Source organism: Typopeltis vanoorti, chromosome 10 (assembly GCF_054136105.1).
Source record: "Typopeltis vanoorti isolate ZY-2024b chromosome 10, IOZ_Tvanoo_1.0, whole genome shotgun sequence".
Taxonomy (NCBI): domain Eukaryota; kingdom Metazoa; phylum Arthropoda; class Arachnida; order Uropygi; family Thelyphonidae; genus Typopeltis; species Typopeltis vanoorti.
This window is the reverse complement of record NC_143558.1, coordinates 111,995,715-112,020,258: the sequence shown is the minus strand read 5'-3', so window position 1 is coordinate 112,020,258 and position 24,544 is coordinate 111,995,715. Positions and strand designations below refer to the sequence as shown.

Genomic DNA, 24,544 nt, shown 5'->3' with positions numbered 1-24,544 from the left:
CTGTAAAAGCTACTAAATCTTAATTCTTTTTAAAACTTTCTTTCTTACTGTTCATTTCAATGTAGTATTGATTTTTACCATACCTAAAACTAAGTGATGGTCACTTCCAATGCCAAATCATCTGTACACTCTTGTAACCTGAACTATCATGAAGATATCACTATCCACAATGAAATAGTCAATCAGGCTTTTCTTATTTCTTGTAACTTCTCTCCAGATCATCTTGTGCACATCTTTATGTTGGAATGTGATATTAGTAATAGCTATTCCACGTCCTTAGCAGATGTCCAGCAGAAACTATTATTATTAACCTTGTCCTTTTCTCCAAAAGCATTCCTATACCTGGAGGAATCCTTTCCTACTCTGCTGATGACCACTTTTTCCATTTTCTTTATGTCAGCTGCCCTCTCTAATGGCTCAAAAATTCCTCTATTTCTTCCTTAGACAGTTCCTCAGAAGAGTGGGAAGAAGCTAGGTCATCAACAACAAATTCTTCAAGTTATGCATCTTGCAAACCAATTATGGTTTGCAAGATGCATAACTTGTGGAAGATTTAATCTCATCTTCAGAGGGTGAGATACAGCAAGAGTGAGATTCTTTAAAAATATGTACATGTGTCCAACCGAGTCTTCAATTGTGTCCAAATTTACCTGTAGTAAGCAAGTGCAGAATTTGCTAAATCTCTCCATGCTGGGGTCAATTTCCTCAAACAATCGAATTGCCTTATTAACAGAGACAAATGTGTCTATTAATTTTTTCACTGAAAACCTTTTCTCTCTTCTTCTTCTGCAAGTTTTTGTGCTTGTAGTTTTATAAGGTCTTCTTCTGAGAGCTCTTCTTCCACAGCTTCCATTAACTGTTGTTTCTTCACTGTCAACTTCTCTTTAGCTAGCAACACTATCTTGTTACCATTCTCTTGTAAGGCTTTGTTTTTGTCAAATCTTGTGAATATATGAACAAACACCATTCATACACTTTGAGGTCACCTCATTCCACATTATATCAACATTCTTTTCACAATGCAAAATATTACATTCCTTCCAAGTCTAAGGATTTTCTTATCCTCAATAGCAGCAATAGACTGAGAGAAAGATTTCTTAAATAAATGCCCTGGTCAGTGGCTTGCAGGTATGAGGTGGTAATCGGTAAACATGTTTGTGAAATGGCTGTCATCATAAGTACAAGTGGTCAGAAGTCACATATGTCATAAATCAAGGACTGACTGACTGACTATATATATACAGGGTGTTAGGGATAAATTTGACATATTTATAATTAATTATATTTTTCCGTAAGTTACATGTATTAACACACACTTCTCTTTATTTAAAAGTTTGGACCCTTCTTCATTCATATACAAGATGTCAGAAAGGATGGATAGCTGGAACCCACCTGAATCATGGAAGAGAATAACTTGTATCATGATGATTCGTGCCCGCCATCAAAATAAGGATATTACGACTGCTGCCCAATGCTCCCTGAATACAGTAAAAACAATCAGGCATGAACTAGAGACTTGCAATGGTGACTACGAGGATGTAGCAAGAAGAAAGATCCCTAGCAGACGATCTGATTGCGTTCGTACAGCAGAATTCCTCGCAAATCTGCAGGAACAGGTGTTGAAGAACCCTGGCATTGGAATTTGGGCTTTGTTCGTGGAGTTGCTAACTGTAGTCAAGCCCTGGATAACAAGGGTAGCCAATGGTAGGCCGTATGTATGGCAGCAGGATTCGGCCCCTTGCCACACCTCTGGGAAAAGTCAAAAATGGTTGTCTGAAAATTTCTACGACTTCACCAGTCCAAATGTTTGGCCTCCAAACTCCCCAGACCTTAACCCCATGGATTATTTTGTATGGGGCGCAGTTGAAAAAGACACCAATCGCACTTCCAGTAATACAAAAGCCCAGTTAATGGATAAAATTAAAACAGTTTTTGCGGCCCTTCCCAGGGAGACTGTAGCATCAGCTTGTTCGAGGTTCCGAAGCAGAATTGAAGCTGTGATCGATGCTAATGGTGGTTATTTTGAGTAAATCTTGTTGATAGTATTGTAATTAACTCTGCCTGTAATGTTTTTTTGTCAATTCATTAAATTTAATAGATACAAAGAAGATTTTCTTTTTCCTTACGAAACTGTCAAATTTATCCCGAACACCCTGTATATATATATATATACACACCTTCCCCTAAGTATATGTTTTCTTGTGTTTCACTGAATCACTTCTGCATATATTTGCACCAGATGAAGTCCTCGAGAGACAGATGAAATTACTTGTGTTTTAAAAAATAAATAATAATAGTTTACTCTATTGTTTGTGTTTCTTTTGACTTAATTAGTCATTTATAATTAAATCTATCCAACTACAAATAATTTAAGCAAATAGAATTCATACTGTTTGAATTTTAATCAATGACTCCTGCCATGCATTAGCAGCAGACACCTAGGTTAAAGTTTGGATATGCAGAAAACCCACAAGATCCAATTTATCAAACTGAAGTGAGATAATCATCATTCTACTTACCATTAAGCCTATATTTCAAAGGAACAGTCACTTCTGAACTAAATCCTTTTACTACAGTTCCAAAAGGAAGTAACATTAAAACTGTCTGCACGACTATCCACCCAACATAAATCAAAAGGGCTCCTTTATCAAAATAAGCAGACCATGTTTTCGGATATGATGATGGTGCTTTCAAAATTGTACAATATGCCTAAAAATAAGTTACGTAAAAATAAATATATGATATTACAGAAGTAAAATAAATAGTTTAATTTTACAATCCAAAACATACATATGAATCACTATGCTCTATAAATTAGCAGAAGAAATTAAATTAAAAAGATGGGTTAATTCAAAATGAGAATTAGATATCTAATATTTTAGCTAATTTATATAGGATCCAATGGGAGTGGATGAAGAGAATCTTTAAAAAATATGATTCTGATAGTAAGCTAAATATGAATTTTCAAATAACTTTTTTTTGTTGTTGTCATGACTTATCAAAATGTGAAGTTATTCAAATCATTATACAGAAACTTCAAAATTGAATCAATTGTTTTTCCATTTCCTCAAGTCTAATGGCCTCAGTGCAATTTAACAACCATTATTTGTATATATAATTCATCTAAAACTAAAAAAATCACTTAAATAAGTGGTGTCTTGAATGCTAAAATATCCAGAAGTGGTTTATATTTGGCATTCCAAGCTTAAAGTGATACATGTACAGGTTGTCACTTTACTAATATATATATATCAGTCCAAAACATCCACAAATCACTAATTTCAGAGGGGGAAGAAAAAAAAAAGTTAAGTACCTTTGAATAATATCATGCAAATCAAATTGAAGGGTTCATTCTAATGGAGGAAAAACTATTGTTCCTCTTTTAATATGTATTTTAAAACAGTGTTTTAATACATACTCCTGAATATACCCATTTCAAAATATATAAATATTAGCTTTATTTTTTTAATAAAATATAATTTGCAGCTCAGATTTTTTTTTCCCCATTGCTATTATGGCTTTTAACTGAATAAAGGCTCATAACCCAACTTAAAAGTTCATTCACTAGTATGATATATACTAATTTATTTTACAAAAATATCCTCATGTTCAATTTATTCAGTCATTTATCAGCTTTAAACACTGTAATCAAACTTACCTTATCTCTAAATTTTATAACTTCAGTCTTTCCTCATAAGAGTATAATAGCCACTTATATCAAATACTAATGTAGTTGTTTCTATCTGTACTTTATCAATTTCTGCACCAACGAAATATTCGCAGCAGAAGCCTGTCTTAAAGAAACTGAAATCAATCATATACCTGCAGAATATTCCTAGAATATTCTAAAAACCTAAAAATTCTCAGCTATATATAGAAGAGGACAACAGATGACTCCTTTCTCACAAACATCCATTAATCACTTCCTCATAGATGCTCTGCTCCTATATGAACTGGACACTACCAATCCTTTGTTTCCCTCTAATCAAGTGAGAACACAAGCAGCCTAGGCATCCATATATAGTTCAGCTCCAAACTTAATGAGCAAATCATTCTTCATTCCATCTACCTCTGTTCTTTGGAACAGAGATAAATGCTATGTATGGGGATGATATTTAAACAAAATAATAAAAATAAAAAATAAAACTGGACTTACACAAATTATCTTGAAAGGGATATGGAAAAAATTTAAAGTTAGGAAAATTTTACCTAATGCACCTACATTACTCAAGCTACGCAACAGAAGTCTTCCATAATGCAGACAGCCCACCCACTGCATGCATGCACTTTCCTCGGTATCACTTTGTTTACTATTGAATAAGAATATCTATGTGTTAGTATTTATTTTTAATTTTTAGTGTGCGAGTTCACTGTGACAGAGTAAATCATTTCCAACCGATAAAGGTTAGGTTAGTTTATAATGAAAAAAGTAAGGAAAGTACTTCTTTTGCACTCAATGAATCAGAAATCATTATAAACTAACCTAACCTTTATTGGTTAGGTTAGGTTAGTTTATAATGATTTCTGATTTCATTGAGTGCAAAAGAAGTACTTTCCTTACTTTTTTCATTTTAAACTAACCTAACCTGTTATAATTTCTAATGAGAATGAAAACCTATATATAAAACCTAAAACATGTTTTCATTACATTTACCAGATTCCTCTAGGAATTATTCACTTTAACAGGTTAAAGTGATTAATTCTCGTAAATTACTTTAACCGGTTAAAGTGATTAATTCTCGTAAATTACTTTAACCGGTTAAAGTGATTAATTCTCGTAAATTATTCACTTTAACCGGTAATTATTAATAATAACCGGATTTATTATTGTAACAGTAACATATATATCAAAGCTAAGTAAAAAGTAAAATTAGTTGCCATTCTTTCTTGCTCCAAGAGACATAAAGATAATTTTTTCATTAGTATTAAGCTGATGCTAGCTAGAAGTAAAACCTCCTTGGCAAAGGCCCGATTATCATTGATCTTTAACGTATACAAATATTCATATCCTTTATGAGGGTAAGTATGAGATTCACCCCCCCCCCGCCACAGTAATCATAAAGGGAACTAATTCTTCGCATCCTCATAATTTCTCTAATTTTCCAGAATTAGGTTACTCATCTGTTCCTTTCATCATTACAGTTTCATAACAATTTCTGACTGCACAATAATCCATAATCAGCTTTATAATACATAACCACAATAAAATTAAATAAAAGAAGCTTTATGTTAGTACTGTGAACATAGTACAACTGAAATATTCATCATCATCACCAAATTCCTGACATATATACCCTGGAGATGGAGCAGGATTTTATGATAGTACTACATGAAAAGTTACATCATTACTAACTTCCTATAAACAATTTTCCTCCAGATTAGCATGCTATCTGTCAACATTTCAATATTATCAGATATTATATTTCTGTCTTCTAAGGCACTTTTTGCTGTATCAATCCACCTACATCTTCGTCTTCCTCTGGGTCTATCCTGCCATCCTGCAAAAAAACATTTTTTTAGCTAATCTTTCCTCTCCCATTCTTTTAAGTAAACCTAACAATTAGCTCTGCTAATGCATTCCTAAATACTAACAATGCCAAAATCGTTTCTAATATCCTCATTTTCAATACAATACAATACTACGACTGGTGCTATCTGTACAGACCCCTAATCTTTCTCAAGACTCTGATATCTATGGTCTCCAGTCTTTGTTCTAGAGTTTTATTTCTAATCCAGCTCTAAGATCCATAAGTTAAAATTGGTTTGAATAGTTTCTTGGATACAGAAAGTCTGGTGTTTTGCTAATCTCTCTCTTATTTCCATATACAAGGGTGGTCTGAAACGTTCTCGGCCTCGACCATAGATGGCAACACTATTTTTTTTTTCCAAGTTGGTACATCTGTCATATGCATTCATGTGAGACTACAAGACATTCTATCAAGTAGTTTGTTTTATACAGCTGTCTGAAACAGAAGTGTTGTCTGTATTCCTTGAAATGGATAAAATTGAGAATTGTGCAGTTATAAAATTCTTTGTAAAAGAAGGTTTAAACGTCAAAAGAAATTCATTCGAAGTTCATAAGAGTTTATGGGCACTCTTCTCCTTCGTTTTCGACAATTAAGAAATGGGCTGCCAAGTTTAAACGTGACCATACCAGCCTTGAAGATGATCCATATGAAGGACGTCCAAAAAGTGTAACAACACCAGAAATCATTGATCAAGTTCATGATATGTATTGGATGACTGGTGAGTCAAAGTGCATGAAATTGCTGAGACTATAGGCACTTCAAAAGAATGTGTAGGATATATTTTGCATGAAGAATCGCAAATGAAAAAGCTTTATGCAAGATGGGTGCCGCACTTGCTCACAGCAGATCAAAAACGCTCTCGCATGAAAATCTCTAAACAGTGCTTGGAGTGTTTGAACAAGAATAAAACTGATTTTGTGCTTCGATTTATTACTATGGATGAGACTTGGATTCACCATTACACACCAGAATCCAAAGAGTGGACAGAAGCCGGTTGTTCAGCGCCAAAGAAGACAAAGTTGGTTCCATCAGCAGGATAGGTCATGGCATCGGTGTTTTGGGATGCTAAAGGCATTTTGTTTATTAATTATCTTGTAAAGGGTAAAACAATAACCGGGAAATATTATTTCGATCTTTTAACCAGACTAGAAGAAGAAATTCACAAGAAAAGACCCAGTTTGCAGAAGAAAAAAATCATCTTTCATCAGGACAATGCACCTACCCACAAAGGTCTTTGGGCAATGGGAAAATTAAGGGATCTGCAGTATGAATTGTTGGAACAACCCCCCCCCCCCCATGCATATAGCACGAGTAATTTCACTAAATGTCGACTCTTCAATAAATGGTTCAGCAGTTTGATAAGGAGTATAATCCTCCAATATTGACATTCAGCAAGTTCGCAAAATATCTACACCATCGAGCGAGAGCATCTTTTGAGTTTGTTAATAGATTTCCACTCTGATCTCTTATGGTTGTCGCTTGTGTCTGGGCACCTCGCATGGCTTTGATCGTCCGGTACATCTCCCAACCATTATTCGTCACCCTATTTCTCTCTATACTAGTGTTGGATCCTAGTTCTTCTTAATCTTTACTTTGGATCCGACATGATCACAATTACGATGTTCTTAACCTAAAAAATAGTTGCTAGTTGATTTCTAACTCAGATATAGAGAAAATTTATATTTATAGACTGCGCCACTCTATATCTGAATTAGTTCAGGAATTGACGATAAATCAACCCTCAACTATTTCTCTTTAATATATATACTGGCCGAGTATATTTAACTTATTTATCACTCCCGCTTTGGTTCGAATATTTTATGAATGGTGCAGTAAAAGAGATTCAGGCAAAATACAACTTTTGATTAACAAAAACAAACATTTAATTTTATAATCACAAATTATACACTTAAGATCAAAATACTAAATAAGTTATTATAAACACTTCAGCCTTTCTGATAATACTGTCATACAAACTCAGACAATGGTAATTCTGCTATCTCTACTTTACAGTCTTCTCACAGTTCCTTAAATTCCAAATACAATAAAAATTTCAGTAACACTTCTTTACAAACACTTTTAATTTTACACTTCAGTTAATTCTCTGAAACAGTTACTGTTAGTATAGGGAATTTCTAGGATGAAACTCACACACTTCTCTGTACAGAATTATTAAAGGTTGGAATAATCTTACCGATAATCTTCTTTCTTCTTTAACTTACACACAAACACTTTTTATAACTGTAAACACTTAAACAGTATACGGCACTCATTAAATAAATCTTCTAAGCATTAACTGAATTAATTCACGGTCACAATATAGATAATGAGACGTTCTTGCATAAAGCACTACTGATCACTCATGAATTAAAGTAATACAATAATTCCTTAATTTTAGGTTTTATATGCACAGTTGTTCATCCCTCCGGCATTCAATTAATTCTTTAAGCACTATACTTCTAAATACAACTATCGTTAAACTTCAATTTTCACAGCCTCTACTTATTCTCTATACTATACTTCAAGGTTCCGTATGTCCTTGAAAGGTCGGCGCTGAAACTAAATCTCAACTCAAGTATTGCTAGTCTATTTAGTAGTCACTCAGCTGTTTTCCGTAGCTATAATTGTTATTCCGAAACTTATAAGCTAACCGCTTCTCGACTAGTAGACTTTATTTAGCTGCTTGAGTGACTTGCCAACTCGCTATTATCGCACTGTGATTTTCGAATGCCGAATGCTCCGCTTCCAACCTAATGCCAATCCCTCTCTAATAAATCTCTAATGCTCTAATTCATTAATAATTCCAGCGTTCGTCACTTATATATCTTTTTTTTCCCCTAAATTGCTTACATCATTTCTTTCTAAAACTCCTTTCAATAAATCTCACGTGGTGTTCCAAAACGTGCTCGCTCACTTACATACGTTTCCATGACAACAAAACAAAATACAATAAAATTGAGCTATTGCATAACGTTAAACTTTACAAACAGGAATAAATAGAGAATATTTATATTTCAATTAATGCGCAGTTAAATTATCAAATAGAAGTTCTTATAATATTAACATAGTAATAACTAAAATAGCTTAATAATATTTAATACAGCCTTTTCATTATTAATACATATATCTTTGATTAAATAATTAGATATTAGACAAAATTAAAATAGTTATATGAATATTAAAATGTAAAATAAGTTATTTACATTAAATAATATTTACAAGTCTAGCCTTTGTGATGGAAGATCATGTTGGATTCTGAAGCAAATAATAATTACTCTAATCTCTACATAATCAGAATCCAACACTAGTCACTTTCTCATTAAGATACTTCCACTTTTCCCTGCGTAGACATGTATTCAACACTCTTCTCACCCTCTCATATGCAGCTTTCTTCCTGCTATCCGTTAGGTAGTTCAATAGTGCTTCCCTTCGTTTCGCTACAGCTTCTTCACACTGTCTATTAAACCATGCTTTTCTCCTCCTCTTTCTCTTTCCCACAGATCTCAAGGCAGCTAATGCAACCGTATTTTTGATGGTGTCCCACATCCCATCCGGATCATCCTCTTCCTCCTGTAACTCCTCAAAACGATTCTGCAACTCTAACTGGAAAGCCCGCTTGCCTTCCACTGTTTTCAACTTGTCCAAGTCCCATGCTGATCGTATGGTAGGACACGTGGTCTTCTGAACTGCAATTCTATGCCTGAAATCGTAAGCTACCAGATAGTGGTCGCCATCTCCATCTGCTGCTCTGAAACTTCTCATATCCGAGATGGAGCTGTGGTGATGTCGATACACTAGTATATGGTCTATTTGGTTAGCTGTTCTACCGTCTGGCGATCTCCAGGTCTGTTTGTGGATGTCTTTATGCACAAACATAGTGCTCTTTACAAAGCATCCCATAGCAGCGGCAAAACTCGCAAGTCGGATCCCGTTATCATTGCATTCCTCATGTAGGCTCTCACTACCCACGAAAGGGCTCCACACACGCTCTCTCCCCAGCTTCACATTGAAATCTCCTACCACTAGCTTGACATCATAGGCCAGTAGATTATTACAAGTACACTCAAGCACTTCGTAGAAACAATCTTTAGCTTCCTCTGAGCTCTCTTCAGTAGGCGCATAACAGTTCACAATAGACACATTTTGAAAACGTCCCTTAATTCTAATAGTACACAGCCGATTGTTCACAGGTTTAAAATTTAAAATATTACACAAAAAGTTATCACTAACTAAAAACGCAGTTCCGAGGACTCTTCGTCCTCTGTCGTCACCACTATAGTATAGCATGTACCCTTGATTGCGGGCTGAGCCTTGTCTCGGCCAACGTGCTTCCTGTACAGCACAAAGTCCAATTTTATACTGTCGTAAGACATCTGTCACATTAAAAAGAGCTCCTTCTTTCACCAAACTAAGTATATTCCAGGTCCCAAAACGATTAATAATCATAGTCGCAAAGCCGTCCGAAATTCTGAGGCTTCTGTGGTGCTTGTTTTGTAACCAATAGGGTTTTTACAGGAGGGATGGTTGGCCCCTCGCTAACCCTCCCCTTATATTAGGATTCCCTAACTAAATTGAGCAGCATAGTACTAGTGACAGAAATTCTTAAGCAGTTGCATACAACAAAGTACTATAATAAGCTTCTACTCAAATTAGGCTTAGTTGCACGCATATTCTCTACCACTACAGTTTCATAAAGTATACTCACTAAAAACCAATAGACAATTTACACAAACCTATATGCAATGTGCTCCTGAACATCAGAATTTTAAAAGGAATACTCCTCGACAAAAATATTTCACTAAAACGCATAAACAACTTTATACAGCTCAAAACAAGAGTAGTTTGGCATTATAACAGTGGCAAGTGGGACAGCCTCCGAGACTACTCTGCTTCATTCCCATGGTTGGACTATTGTTTTCAGTCTTCCAACCCAAACATATGAACCGAATGTATCACCAAAGTAATCCTCACTGCATGGAAACATGCATTTCATGTTTCTACAAGGAAATGAAAAATCAAGCATAACACAATTGGCTCAAATCAAGAACTCCATCCTCCTTCAACGTTTATGAAACCCGAAACAGATGCAAGAAAACTATCAATGCTTCCAAAACAGAATTTAAACAGGCATAAAACAGGAAACTTTCAGCCATGCCTTTTAGTCTCTTGCCAAAGCAATTGGTTGTAACTTTTGCCCTACACTATTCCCACTCCTATCACACCCAGATGGCTCTATTGCAACATCATCCACAGAAAAAGCTAATCTTCTGGCTTCACACTTTGCCTCCAATGCACGCATAACTGACAATGGCAAATCCCCCCCCCCCCAATTGCCCAACATACAATGCCCCTATATCCTGTTGCCAAAAAGAGATCAGAAACCTATTGTCTAAATTAGACACAAAAAAAGTCTCATGGCCCTGATGCCATTCCTCCAATTGTCCTGAAGGTCTGTAAACCAGAACTGACTCCTATCCACTGGTGTATATATATATATATATCCCAAAGCCTGGAAATTATCCTATATTCAACCCATTCCTAAGAAGGATGACAAATCACTGCCATCTAACTACTGCCCTATCTCACTCACCTGTCGGTTCTATCTCAAGTGATGGAGAAAACCATCAATTCTCAACTCCTGCACTACCTTGAAGGTACCCAGCTATTAAGTGACCACCAGTGTGGATTCCATCGTTGCTGATCAACAGGAGATCTACACTCATATATCATCCATCTCTGGACAAATGCCATGGAGAAATATTGTGAATCCCAAGTGGTTGCAATTGATATATTAAAAGCTTCTGACTGGGAACTGGCACAAAGGCTTACTAAGCCAACTCCTTTCATATCCTATTGGACTGTCTCAGGACCTCTGCAGTAGGATTGCCTGCTTGCTGTCTGGATGCACACTATGTGTAATGGTAAACAGTTCCTTATCCTTTCACCATCCAAAGATATCTGGACTCTAAGCTGGGGTTCCACAAGGTTCAGTTCTCACACTGATTCTTTTCCTTTTGTATATCAATAAGCTACTTCAGTTGACTTCCAACCCAATACACAGTTTTGCAGATGACAGCACATTGCACCCCTATCTTTCATTTGACAAACCTTACTCTACACAACTCACTTCAGAACATCAACCACCACTGCCCTCAATTCTGACCTCCAAGTCATCCTTCAATGGAGCTCAGACTAACTTTGCCAACTTCAATGCTAGTAAAAACCCAGTTCTGTCTTATTTTTCACAAAAAAGAACCATTTTCCTCAGTATCATTTTTGATAACACTCAAATTTCCAGACAAGATGAGATTTCTCTCCTTGGAATTACTCTGACATCAGGTCTCTCCTGGCATAAACACATCACAACCATTGCATCTTCAGCTTCCAAAAAACTAGGATTTCTCTTTCTCTCAAGATGTTACTTCACCTCTAAACAGCTGTTAACCTTATACAAATCACAAATCCGTCCAGATATCGAATACTGTTCTCCTAAAAGCTCCCTCAAAATGCTTGATTCAATACAAAGGAGAGCAATTAAACTTATTAATGACCCATCTCTTACCAACTCATTCCCTTCACTATCACACAGACGTTTGGTCTCTACAATTTGTGTATTCTATAAACATTTCCATGGCAAATGTTCATCTGAAATAGCATCAATAATTCCTCCACTCAGTACTAAGCTCATTGGAACACGTACAGCTGCTGCCCAACATCCTTTCACAGTACACCTTGAAACACACAACAAGTTTCCTTTCCTCCTCATTCATCCCTGCTACTGCCATACTGTGGAATAGTCTTCCCTCCTGATGTATTTCACAAGGAATACAATATACAGTCTTTTAAATCAAATTTAAACAAGTTTCTCATTTTCCCAACCCACTACCAATATACAGTACTAACGTACTATAGGTTGATTAACCAACCTCTCGTGTAGGCCCAACATAAAAAATAAAATAAAATAAAAAAATTTTAAAAAATAAATAAAAAAGATAGGTTATAGGCAGAGTGAATAAATTATCAAGTATTCTAGCTGGCAGATGTATGATTTGCATGAGGTCACTGCATATAGCAATGATGCAGAAGTATTTCTTATATATGCATGAGGTCACTGCATATAGCAAATACTTCTGCATCATTGGTGGAACTGGAAAAGAGAAGCCAGATGGAGTTATGGAAGTAAGATCACTTAGGAAGACAAATTTACTATTTGGACTGCAGAAACTCAAGCATTACGGATAAGAAGAGATTAGAATTTTTTTTTTTTTTTAGAATATGGAGAATGGTAAATATAGCAGATGAACATTACTAAATAGGAGAATGAAACCATAAGCAAGGAGAGATAGTGGACTGTAGTTGTATTGTCAAAAGGAGTGGAAGGTCAGGTCTAGATGTCTGCAAATAATGTGGAAGTTTTTTTTTGGGGGGGGGGGGGTGAGCAAAATTTTTTTGCTTGCTTTAGGGCTCCACTTTAGCAAGAAATTTGGGAAACCTTGACCTAGTGTATCTTGCTGCCATTTCCTCTAATCTATACAATATCCTTTTGCAGCAGGAAAATGCTTGCTAGTGCATATGCTGGAGCCTCTTTTATGGAAACAGGCCATACTGCAAAAAGATGGAATTTACAAGAGGTTATATATTTTGTGTTGCCTGCCCACTGATGACTCAATTATAACAGTGACATATGAGTTGGATAAGGGAAATGACTGCACCACAATATTGCTCAATTTTACAAAGGCATATAAGAGAGAAGAGGCATAGTAGAGAGAATGCTATTATCTAAGTTGCAGTAAATAAAAGACAGGTAACCAGTGGTGTGTCAAAGGGTTCTGTACTTGGTTTGCTGCTGTTCAATTTTTACAATAATGATGCCATGAATCATTTGAGAGGAAATATTCAGTGGTTTACTGATTATGCTAAAATAGAGATGGCAACAGCAATTATAAGTTGTACTATGAGAAGTCATAGGAAGATTTGGTAAGAACATGGAAAATAAATATCAAGAAGGTTGCAAGATATTCCAGAGGTTGTTGAAGAAACTTAGAAATGGAGGAAAGAGTGCTGTAAAAAGAGTCACAGATGATAAAGGTGACATGAAAACAGGAGAAAAAGATACCCTTGATGTATGGAGTAATTACTTTGAAAAATTGCTAAATGAAACAATCAGTGAGAGCACAGTGGTAAAAAACATTGCCTAGGAATGCAATCAGGAATACATATCCATACGTGAAGAAGAAAAAGCCATCAAAAGCCTGAAATGTGGAAAGGCAGCTGAAGTAAATGATATTCGACCAGAAATGCTCAAGTATGGATGTATAAAAGTCTTACAGTGGAGTGGCTGCACTGCATAGTTCAGAAGGCCTGGACAGAGGGATGAATTCCGGATGATTGGAGTAGAGCTCTCATTGTACCCATATATAAAAAGGTAAACAAAACTGAATGTGAGAATTACAGAGGTATTTTCCTCCGAGTATTCATGGTAAGATTTATGCAAGTGAGAAAGATTGCGGAAGAAAAGCTTAGTGAAGAACAAGCTGGATTCAGGCCAAATAGAGGCTGGCAGCATCATATTTTCACTTTATGACAAACAGTTGAGAAATCATGGGAATATAACAAAGATCTGTATTTAAGTTTGTAGATCTGGAAAAGACATATGAAAAGGTGCTATGACTTATGGATCTGAGAGCTGGATGAGAATAAAAACACTTGACCAAAGACTAGAGACTGCAGATATGAGAGTCCTGAGAAAGATTAGGTGCATGAACACATGGCATCAATGGCAATATCATATTAAAAACAAGGATATTAGGAAAGAACTTGACATTGTCAGCATCCAGGAATGCGTTAGAAGAGCTAATCTTGGGTGGGATAGTCACTTAAACAGAATGGGAGAGGAAAGATTATCAAAACAAGTGTTCTCTGCCAGGTTGACAGGGAAAAGACCCAGAGGAAGACCAAGATTTAGGTGGATTGATATAAGAGCAAAGCTAATAATAATGGCAAATACCTGTTGGATTTCTGCTCAGGACATGGACTGGTTATTACTAACACCATGTTCCAACATAAAAATGTGCACAAATTCACATGGAGAGAAGAGGCAAGGAATAAGAAACGTCTCATTAACTATGTTATTGTTGATAGTGATGTTTTCTCCCTGGTGCAGGACACATGAGTGTACAGAGGATTTGAAATTGGGAGTAATCACTATTTAGTCTTGAGCAGGATTAAAATTGAATTTCATATTGAAAAGAATAACATGTAAGAAAGTTTTAAAGCGAATAAAAGTTGAGCAGCTCTCAGATGTGAACCATAGACTAAAATACACAAAGATTATTAAAGATAAAATGAAAGGGTTTGAGAACAGGAACCAAACTTGGAGATTCAGTGGCAAGCTTTGAAGAAAACCCTGAATGATTTAGCCAGAGAGGCATGTGGTGAGGTTGTCTGCAAGAATGGAAAAATCAGAACTCCATGGTTGACACAAGAAGTTAAAGAGGCAGTGAAGGAAAAGAAGAAAGCATATCAAAAGTTCCTGTCAAATAAGTCAGCTTGTACTCTTAGAGAATACAGAGACAAATGCAAGAATGCCAAAAACTGTGTAAAACTAGCAAAACAAAAGTCATGGGAGGACTTTGGCATGAATATATAGAAAATAAATATCAAGAAGGTGGTACGATATTATTACGGGCAACTCCAAGGAGTCCTTAGACTCATTGAAGGAGGCCCTAAACATCATGTTCATCACAATTATTCACATTCACATAGTATCATAACACTTTGCCGTGAACTCATTCACTGTCATAGCACCACAACAGACTCTGGCAGCTTATTCCACTCATTCACAACTCTAAAAGTAAAAAACCCAGCTCTAACACGCTTACTAACCACACTCTTGCCAGGGTTCCATGCATGTCCCCTAGTCTCCCACCACCAGTCCTGTTCTCAAAAATATCCTCTGAATTAATCCTATAGAAACCCTTCAGAAATTTGAATGTCTCAATCATATCTCATCTTTTCCGCCTATCAACAAATTTCTGCAACCCACATCTTCAACCTGTTTTCATAAGGTTCATTCCATAGACCTGCTATCATCTTGGTCACTCGCCTCTGGATCCTCTCAACCTCCTCCCCATACAGCTCGATACAGAGGAACAATAACTTGCTTATTTCTGCTCGTCAAAGTATTCTTCAGCATCCAAGTGATTTGATGAGCTGATTTAGCCACTTTTGCAATGTGCCCCCTAAACTTCAACTCCCTATCCACCAACACTCCCAAGTCCCTGGCCTCATCAATCTCCTGGAGTACAGTTCTACCAATGTGATATACTGCAGCTAATCTTTTCACTCCAAAAAGCATAACCTTACATTTTGCCACATTAAAGTGATATCCATTCTCCTTAGCAGGGACCTCCAATCTATCCAAATCATTCTGCAAAATTTTGACATCTTCTTCATTCGCTATTGCCGTATCCAACTTTGCATCATTAGCAAACAAATGTCTAACAAATATTCTGGAGGTTGTTGAAGAGGCTTAGAAATGGGGGAAAGAGTGCTGTAAAAGGAGTTAGAGATGATAAAGGTGACATAAAAATGGAGAAAAAGATATCCTTGAAGTATGGAGTAATTACTTTGAAAAATTGCTATATGAAACAAGCAGGATAACTAATAATTAAGGAATTGACAGCATACACCTGAGATTAGCTCTGCTAACGTACAGCGTATGTTAGCAGAGCTAATCTCAGGTGGCATGGTCACTTAAACAGAATGGGGGAGGAAAGATTAGCAAAACAAGTCTTTTCTTCCAGGTTGACAGGAAAACAACTCAAAGTAAGACCAAGATATAGGTGGATTGATAGGCACAAATTGCCTTAGAAGACAGAAATATAAGATCTGATAATGTTGCAGTCTTGACAAATAACAGACTGATTTGGAGGAAAATTGTAGATACGAAGTTAGTAATGATGTAAATTTTTCATGTAGTACTATCATATCCTGTACACCCCCCTTGAGGATACATGTCAGGAATTTGATGATGATGATGCCTGGGATGAATCTTAAGGGGGGGGGGGGTGAGGCTGAGAAGTACTTGGTTTCAAAAGTGAAACTAGAACCCTTTTGATATAACTGACATTATTATTTTTTAATGTTGCTCCATTACTTGCTGCCTAGGACAAGAATTAAAAATTATATATAAATTATGACTATGCATTATAATTTTTAATTGTTTTCACTATATGTTTGGTTGTAATGTCTTGTTTCTCCCTGGGATGGAGTTGGGGAGGGAACAAACCAAACATTGCCTTAGGCAGTAACTTAATGGGGAAGCAAAAACAAAACAAGTTTCAAAATTATATGCTGAACATGAACAAAACCTAAAATAAACATATGTAAAATAACAATGATAATTGCACCACACTGTAAGGTGAACTTTATGACTGTTCTTGCAGTTTAGTTGTGCACCCAAATCAAATATAAATTTAAAATGTGGATTTCATCACCCACTGTAACCTAAGTTGTTTTAAAGCCTGTTGAATCAAAATAACTTATCAAGGAGAAAGTACATTCATATGCTTTCTTTTTATAAGATAAAATGTGCATGGTATTTTGAAACTTTCTGGAACAGAGGTATGTGTGAGTTGTTTTCCTTTTATATTAATGATTAATAACCTAAAACCCTCCATAATATTTCTCTGAATCTTTTTCTCTGTATACTTGTACCCAATAGTCTTCTGATAAGAGAGAGAAAACAGTAGTGTTAATTAAATAAACAGTAATAAGGAAAGGGAAACTGGCAATGCCAATGAGCCATACATACATACAAAAAGAAATGACATATGTTGGTGCAAGATGTCTAAAAATACTGAGAAAGCTTGCACCAACATATGCCTTTTTTTTACTCAACATGAGGTAGTGATAAGTCTGGACATCAAATAGCACCATTAATATTTAAAAATGTACGAACATAATAAAACTTAATATAAAATAAAATTATGCACAAATGCAATGAACCTACCTTTGCACAAGCAATATATAGTGTAATTACTACAAATGGCATAAATAAAACTTGAAGAAATGTCAGAGTCAGATTTTTTGGCAATGAATCCATAGTAATTTTTATATATAAATCATCATCATCATCATCATCATCATCATCTGGAAACATTTCTTTTGTTACCTCTTCTTCATCTTTTTTAGAATTTCTAAAATGGAGCATATCACCCTCTTTTTGGTCACCACCAATATCAGATATCGATGTTAAAGCACTTGCCTAAAAATTAATAAGAGTATATTAAAACGATAACAATATTTTAGAATTTCATTAAAAAAAATCATATACATTTATCATCTAAATCATCTTCAGTGTTTATTTGGTTACCTTTTCTTCAACTTTTTTAGAATTTCTGAAATGGAGTATATCACCTTCTTCTATGCTGCTACCTATATTAGATTTCAATGTTAAAGCCGATGCCTAAAATTAAATGTAAGTACAATAAGAGACACTAATATTTTAGAACTTGCTAAAAACTATGCATATTAAATCATCATCTTCCATAATTATTTCATTACCTTTTCTTCATCTTTTTTAGAACTTCTGATGCGGAGTATATCACCTTCTTTTGTGCCCCTACCTATATCAGATTTCAATGTTAAAGCCGATACCTAAAATAAACGAAAACACAATAAGAGATATTAATATTTTAGAACTTGCTAAAAACTATGTACATTAAATCATCATCTTCCATATTTATTTTATTACCTTTTCTTCATCTTTTTTAGAATTTCTGAAATGGGGTATTTCACTTTCTTTTTGGCTGCTACCTATATCTGATGTTGATGTTAAAGTCGTTGCCTAAAAATAATAAATGTTACTCATTTGAGCATTAGTAAAAACTATATCTAATAAATGCAGAGAAACTCTTTCTCTCTGTTAAAAAAAAAAAAATGTAATTTTCTCCACTAAAAAAACATGTGACCTGATACAAAGAGAATAAAATAATCAAGGCATGTACAACCTTCCGTTGAATTAGCACTAAAACATTAATATTTCTAGGTTAGCTTAATAAGAACACAAAAGTGTTGCCATCTATGAATCATATACTGTAAATTTTCCTACTTGGATATGATTTCCAACTTAATGCTGAAAAATTATTATGGCAAGATACAAAGATAAAAAGCAATATGAAAAATCTCAAAGAACTTAAAAGAGCCTTATGTGATTAACACACACACTTTTATTTTTTAAAAGATTTTTATGCATATAAAAAAAAAAAATTTTGCTCCACTGAGTTTTTCTAAAATGTTAAAATCATTAAGAAGATATTTTCAAAAATGTTTTTATTACTACTTTTTGTTTCTACATAAACAAACCAAATACAGGTAACCCTTGTATAATGTGGTACATATACAACGATATCTACAAATTGTAGTAACCCTTGTTTGTATATATCAAATTTAACGAAGATCAAAATCAAATTTGATCTTTGTTAAATTTGCATCTGCCCTATCATGCATGTAGTTATAAGTAGCGGATTTATATTAGGGGAAATAGCCTTTAGCACACATGTACGTCAATTGTTTGCCGTCTAAAATATTTATTGTTGAAAATTGTCTCCATTTTCTGCTAGGAAAGCGCATTAAAAATCATAAGTGTGTTAATCTCAAGCTGAGCTTTATTTTTTGGTGAGTTACATACAATATGTAATGTTTTTTTTATGTAAAAAAAATTTATTTTTATAGAAATGGCCATTTAGAGCACTTTTGCGATATGGTTGAAAACGAAATTAGTGAATTAATTGATGGGGAAATAGATTTAAATTAGGAGGAACTGGTACAATTAATAGATGACGTCGAACCAAATGGCAGGGAAAGTTCTGCCAAAGATTCTGATTGTGATGAATCCGTAAAAGAATTCAGTTTAAAGAAATTAGCAGAAGGATTGAACTTGGCAAGAAAGTTATTTTATGGATGATGATCTCTCAACTGTGCATGCTGGAAAATCCATGAGACAATTGGATATTTGTTTAGCTCCGTATTATGAACTTAATAAAAAAATTGCAGCATAGTGGTAAGCAAGGTCGTATTACTGACTTTTTGATAACTAAACCAGCAGAAATATGCAATGAGAATTATACAAATGATGTCAAGAGATATCGAATGATGATGTCTGGAGACTCGTAAATATAGAATATCTACAAAATGTTAGTTTTGAAGAGAGTGACGACGATTAAAATATACACTTTATTTTATTTTGCCTAAAACATTTATGCATTATGTGCAATTAACTTTGCGTACAATTTATAATTTTTTTATAATTTTATACTATGTATTTGTTTCATAGTTTATATATTTTCTTAACTTACGTGAATTACTTGAATTAAATAAAAATATTTTTTTGTTGGATATATCATTGTTTATATAATCTTTAAAAAAAACGATTTCAGAAACTAACCCTACTTTTTCTATATGATCTGAGTCTTGCATAACGCGATTTATATAATGCGCCATATCTATGGAACTTAACATCCGCATTATACGAGGGTTACCTGTTTTATTTCAAGTTTTCGTTACTTTTATTTCAAGATCTCTGAAAAGGTTTTTCAGAAGTGTTTTAAAGAGTTTAGCATCAAAAACTTTATGCCTCTTCTCCCTTAATGCCTTAACTAATTGAGGCATTAACTTATTGGAGGCCTAATGAATTTCATCATCTGATGAAATTCAACTCACTATAAATATTAGTTCGAAATAACTATTATCCCTATAAATTAAATATTTAATTTAATCCTTTATCCAAGTGTAAGAAAACAAAGTTTGCACCTGAAGTATCTTCAGAACTGGGACTGAGGTATCACTTTCCTAATATCCCATAATGCAAAGCACATCTCCCTGCAGACATGTATATTTTTTTTTGCATTATGGGATACTAAAGAAAGTGATGAGACTCAGTCCACATTTGCCACAAGTTGCCCCAGTCCTGAAGATAATTCAGGTGCAATCTTTGTTTGCTTACACTTGGATAAAGGATTAAACTAAATTTATTATAGTCTAACCAAGCGGGAAAAAAAACTTCCAACATCTTTCTCTAAATGCAGAGTAATTTAATAATGAGGTGTGACATCTTTTGGCAATTGGCATACGGAAATATGAGTTCTGCATTGTTTCAACCTTGGTATCACCTCTGGGTCTGGCTCCCACTGACGAGATCCCTAAGGGTTGAAACCGTTTGGAAGCTTGGGTGATGGATAGCAATACTGTAGCCAATGAAGTTCTAACTGAGGCTCGACTGTTGCTGTTACCCAGGTAGAGGGGGTAATGAATGACAATGCTGTAGCCCAGTGTTTCTCAAACTTCAGATATCCACGTACCCCTTCTTAAATTTTCATTATTACCAAGTACCCCCTAATTAATTAATTAAAAGTAATTACTTAATTAATTAATTAAGAGTAAATAAAATTAATTAATTAATTTAAAATATTAATTAAAATTAAATATCTATTTTATTTGAATTTATATGTTCATGTAAACAAAATCTGATTTATTTTTAAATTTTGGTTCTCTAGAGATGTCAGTCGACACACTCTTATCAATTTCATTTGATCAAGATGCAATATCAACATTTTCTTGTTGCGTACAGCTACTTGTATTTGCTATATTGCTCTCTTTTGGGGATTTTATAAATCCAATCTTTAACCAATGATCCATACATAAGAATTTGAAAGCTAAAAAAAATACTGTATTTACTCGAATATAACTTTAACTTTTTTCCCAAAATTAAAGCTAAAAAATCATGTTGCGAGATACATGCGGGAATTTTCGGAAACTAAAGTTTTCAGAAAAAAACTGAAAATGGTGCGACTTACCAAGAAGCTCCTACTCGCTATCACTACTTTTGGCATCAAGAACAGTTTCTTTGTGTGCATTGTCAAAGTCATCTACCCAAACAGCGTCATCTTCTTTCCCATTATTTCAAGCAAAAATTACCAGTAATTTACAAGACTTGAGATACGAAGAGCAGCGAAGAACTGCATATGATTGGTGCAGTATTAACAAAAGATCACACGAAACAAAGACAAATTAGCATTTCAACAGTTGAGTAGAAATGCTAATTCCCTTCAACCGAATTCCATAATATCTGAAACACATTCACTATATATTTCTTAGTTTTAACACATTAACGACAGGGGTGGTGTCAAGCAAAACCATATGTTCCACCGGCAACATATGGTTTTGCTTGGTCTATACAGTTTCTGTTGGAGAGTGGATGTGATTCATTAGTTAATGCCGTTTTATCCCGGTTGTCTCTAATTGCACTGTTTGTTGAAAAATATAATGACTCCTTTAATTATGCAGAGTCGAAAATTGCCACGTACCCTCTAACAACCTTTCACGTACCCTCGTGGGTATGCGTACCACACTTTGAGAAACACTGCCATAGCCCATGAAGTTAACTGAGGTACGGCTGTCGCTGTTACCCCTCAGATGAAATATGAGCTGTTCTGCTCGGTGGGGTAAGCCTGCCACTGGATAGAGCCAAACACCGAGAGTTCTTTTCAGTGACAGGGGGAACAATGCTGAGTTTTTGATCCTTTGGGTCACTCATTGTTGGGTGATCTCACAAGTTTATGGAGAGGTAACCCCACATTTATTACAGGCAAACCTGTCTGGGTAGTGACCCTTCCCATAATGCATAGCATTATATATGTCCGTAAGGAGATGTGCTTTGCATAATGAGATACTAAGGAAAGTGATGGGAAGTCAGTCCACCTTTTCCACGAGTTCTGAAGATACTTCAGGTGCAAATTTTGTTTGCTTACACTTGGATAAAGGGTTAAACTAAATATATAATTTATAGTCTAATCAAGTGAAAAAAAAACTTCCAACTATTATCCCTAAATATTCGTAAATATGATACTCTTTCTCCCTGACCACTGTATCCTAGTTTTGTAAAAATTAATATTTCATCTACAGAGCCTGTAGTATCTAAGTAAGAAAGAATATTAATAACTTTATACGGAATAAAAAATTTCAGAACACTAAATATAATCAAAATAATACATAAAATAATTCTTTCTTTCTTTTTTTTTTTTTCATATTTGGTATGGCATGACCATCAGATTTCAAATTTTCTTGCAAAGAATTTTCTCACGATAAATTGTCCGGACACATCCCTTGACTATCCCCATGCACTGTGAACATCCTTCCCTTAAAGATCTTTATGCCTCTTAAGTGTATCATAATCAACTGCCATGTAGTTCCACATATATCCCTTCATAACTGGAATATCCACAGTTGGCTATCTCTCAAGTGAAGACCATATGACTACATTCCCCAATCAGAAACAATGTAGCCACCTTAATTATAAGTTTTCTGATCCTATGATATGATCCAACACTCCTATACTGCAAGTCCTCCCCTCTGTCACATTCTGCTTCAAGCAATTATCTCCCAGTAAGTGAACAAATTCTATTTCATTCATGCCATGTGATCTTGCCTCCTTCCAGTCTATGTCTACAAAGTAGCAGTCCCCCATAATAATTACTCAACTTGCTTGAATGTACTCCTTTACAGGAGTACATGCAATGCAAGCAAGCTATTTCTTAGTCACATCTTTTATGGTCTTCTACGTTCTTCTGAACTTCCACGACAGCAACTTACGCATATGCTATCCTACTGTTACTTTCGATTATTTCATTTATACTCTCTTCCCCATATCTTTCACCCTCATTTAAACCCAGAACTCCATTCACTTTCATTACTTTCAGTTTCACAGTCTTCAATACTAACTTCCACTACTTCATTCTCTCGCTTCCAACAAGTCTCACATTTCTGGCTCGTGAAACATCTGCAACACACACTCCCTCCACTGCAATCTCATAGCACAATCCATTTTCTCCTAGCAACGAATACATAGCACATACACACACTACATTTCACAAAATCACTCATGTCAAACTCCATGCATAATGATGTCTTAACATGTCTGTCATTGTTCCTGTTTGCATCAATACCATGAATAACGCAGTTTATCTATTGTAGACAGTATAAATATATCAAAAATAAACACACTCAACCACACAGTCATACACAATATTACAATTAATAATTATCAAAATATCATTAAATCAATAATGAAACAATGACATAGCTGCGCATTCATAATCACGCAGATATAACAAACACTTACGTTAAATTATTGATTAGGCCACCACTGTTGATGTATTAAAAGTATAAAAGATAATATGAATTTTTTCTCTGGCCATATAAAAATAGGATAATAGCTTTAAGATAGGTTTTTTCTCCCACTAGAGGACAGGCCAGTTAAATAATGGTTGATCAAATCAGAGTCACTTTGGCATACCTGTTTGAATTGTAATGTAGCTAGTTTCTGTATACATATATGTGTATATACCTGATAATGACCTTAATATGAAGATCAAAAGATTGAGAAATTAAAATAATTATTCTTAACATGGTAGCAGTCTCCATAATTTTATCAAAATAAAATATTACTTGGAAATCCTTGGAAGGCCTGTGACTAGAGGAACTTTTTCTATGCCTTTTTTCACCCATTTCTCAAATAAGTCAATCTCTGGCAAAGGCAAGCAGGGATTTTCTTTCTAAGAAACTCAGATTTCTAATACTGAAACTCTAGAACTCAAGCTATTTCAAACAATAATATACTGCATTAGGGTTAGAGACCACGAGAAGGAAGCAGTTACCTGCCTTATTCTCTTCACTAGATGCCATTTAAAATCAGTGACAGTCTTGGACCAGCTATCTCTAATTGGCTAAGGATGGAGATATGACTGCACCTCAGTCTCCAAAAAGTTAGATTAGACTCAAATTACTTCCTCTTCTCCCTTTTGAGAATAAACAGAGCTAGTGGATTCCTTGGAAAACACAACAGAAATGGAGTTTCTTATTTGACTGTAAGTACAGTTAAATAGGAAGCTCCAGTGTTTCTGCACTGTTTGCTTCAGAATGGCATCAGTTACCAACATTATTATTTAACAAAAAAT

At 34.8% G+C, this 24,544-nt stretch overlaps 1 protein-coding gene across 2 annotated transcripts in view; it reads right to left on the bottom strand.

Moving 5' to 3' along the window:
* LOC150102707 (delta(14)-sterol reductase TM7SF2-like) overlaps positions 1-24,544 on the bottom strand; it is a 201,271-nt gene that overhangs the window by 155,992 nt on the left and 20,735 nt on the right. The window contains exons 3-7 of one of the 2 annotated variants that reach the window (XM_090399305.1): positions 18,286-18,378; positions 18,096-18,188; positions 17,905-17,997; positions 17,542-17,796; positions 2,520-2,709 (exon numbers count right to left, since the gene is read on the bottom strand). In XM_090399305.1, coding sequence (XP_090255431.1) covers positions 2,520-2,709; positions 17,542-17,796; positions 17,905-17,997; positions 18,096-18,188; positions 18,286-18,378 — 724 coding nt within the window. The remainder of the gene's footprint in view (positions 1-2,519; positions 2,710-17,541; positions 17,797-17,904; positions 17,998-18,095; positions 18,189-18,285; positions 18,379-24,544) is intronic. The other variant, XM_090399306.1, reaches the window with a different exon arrangement.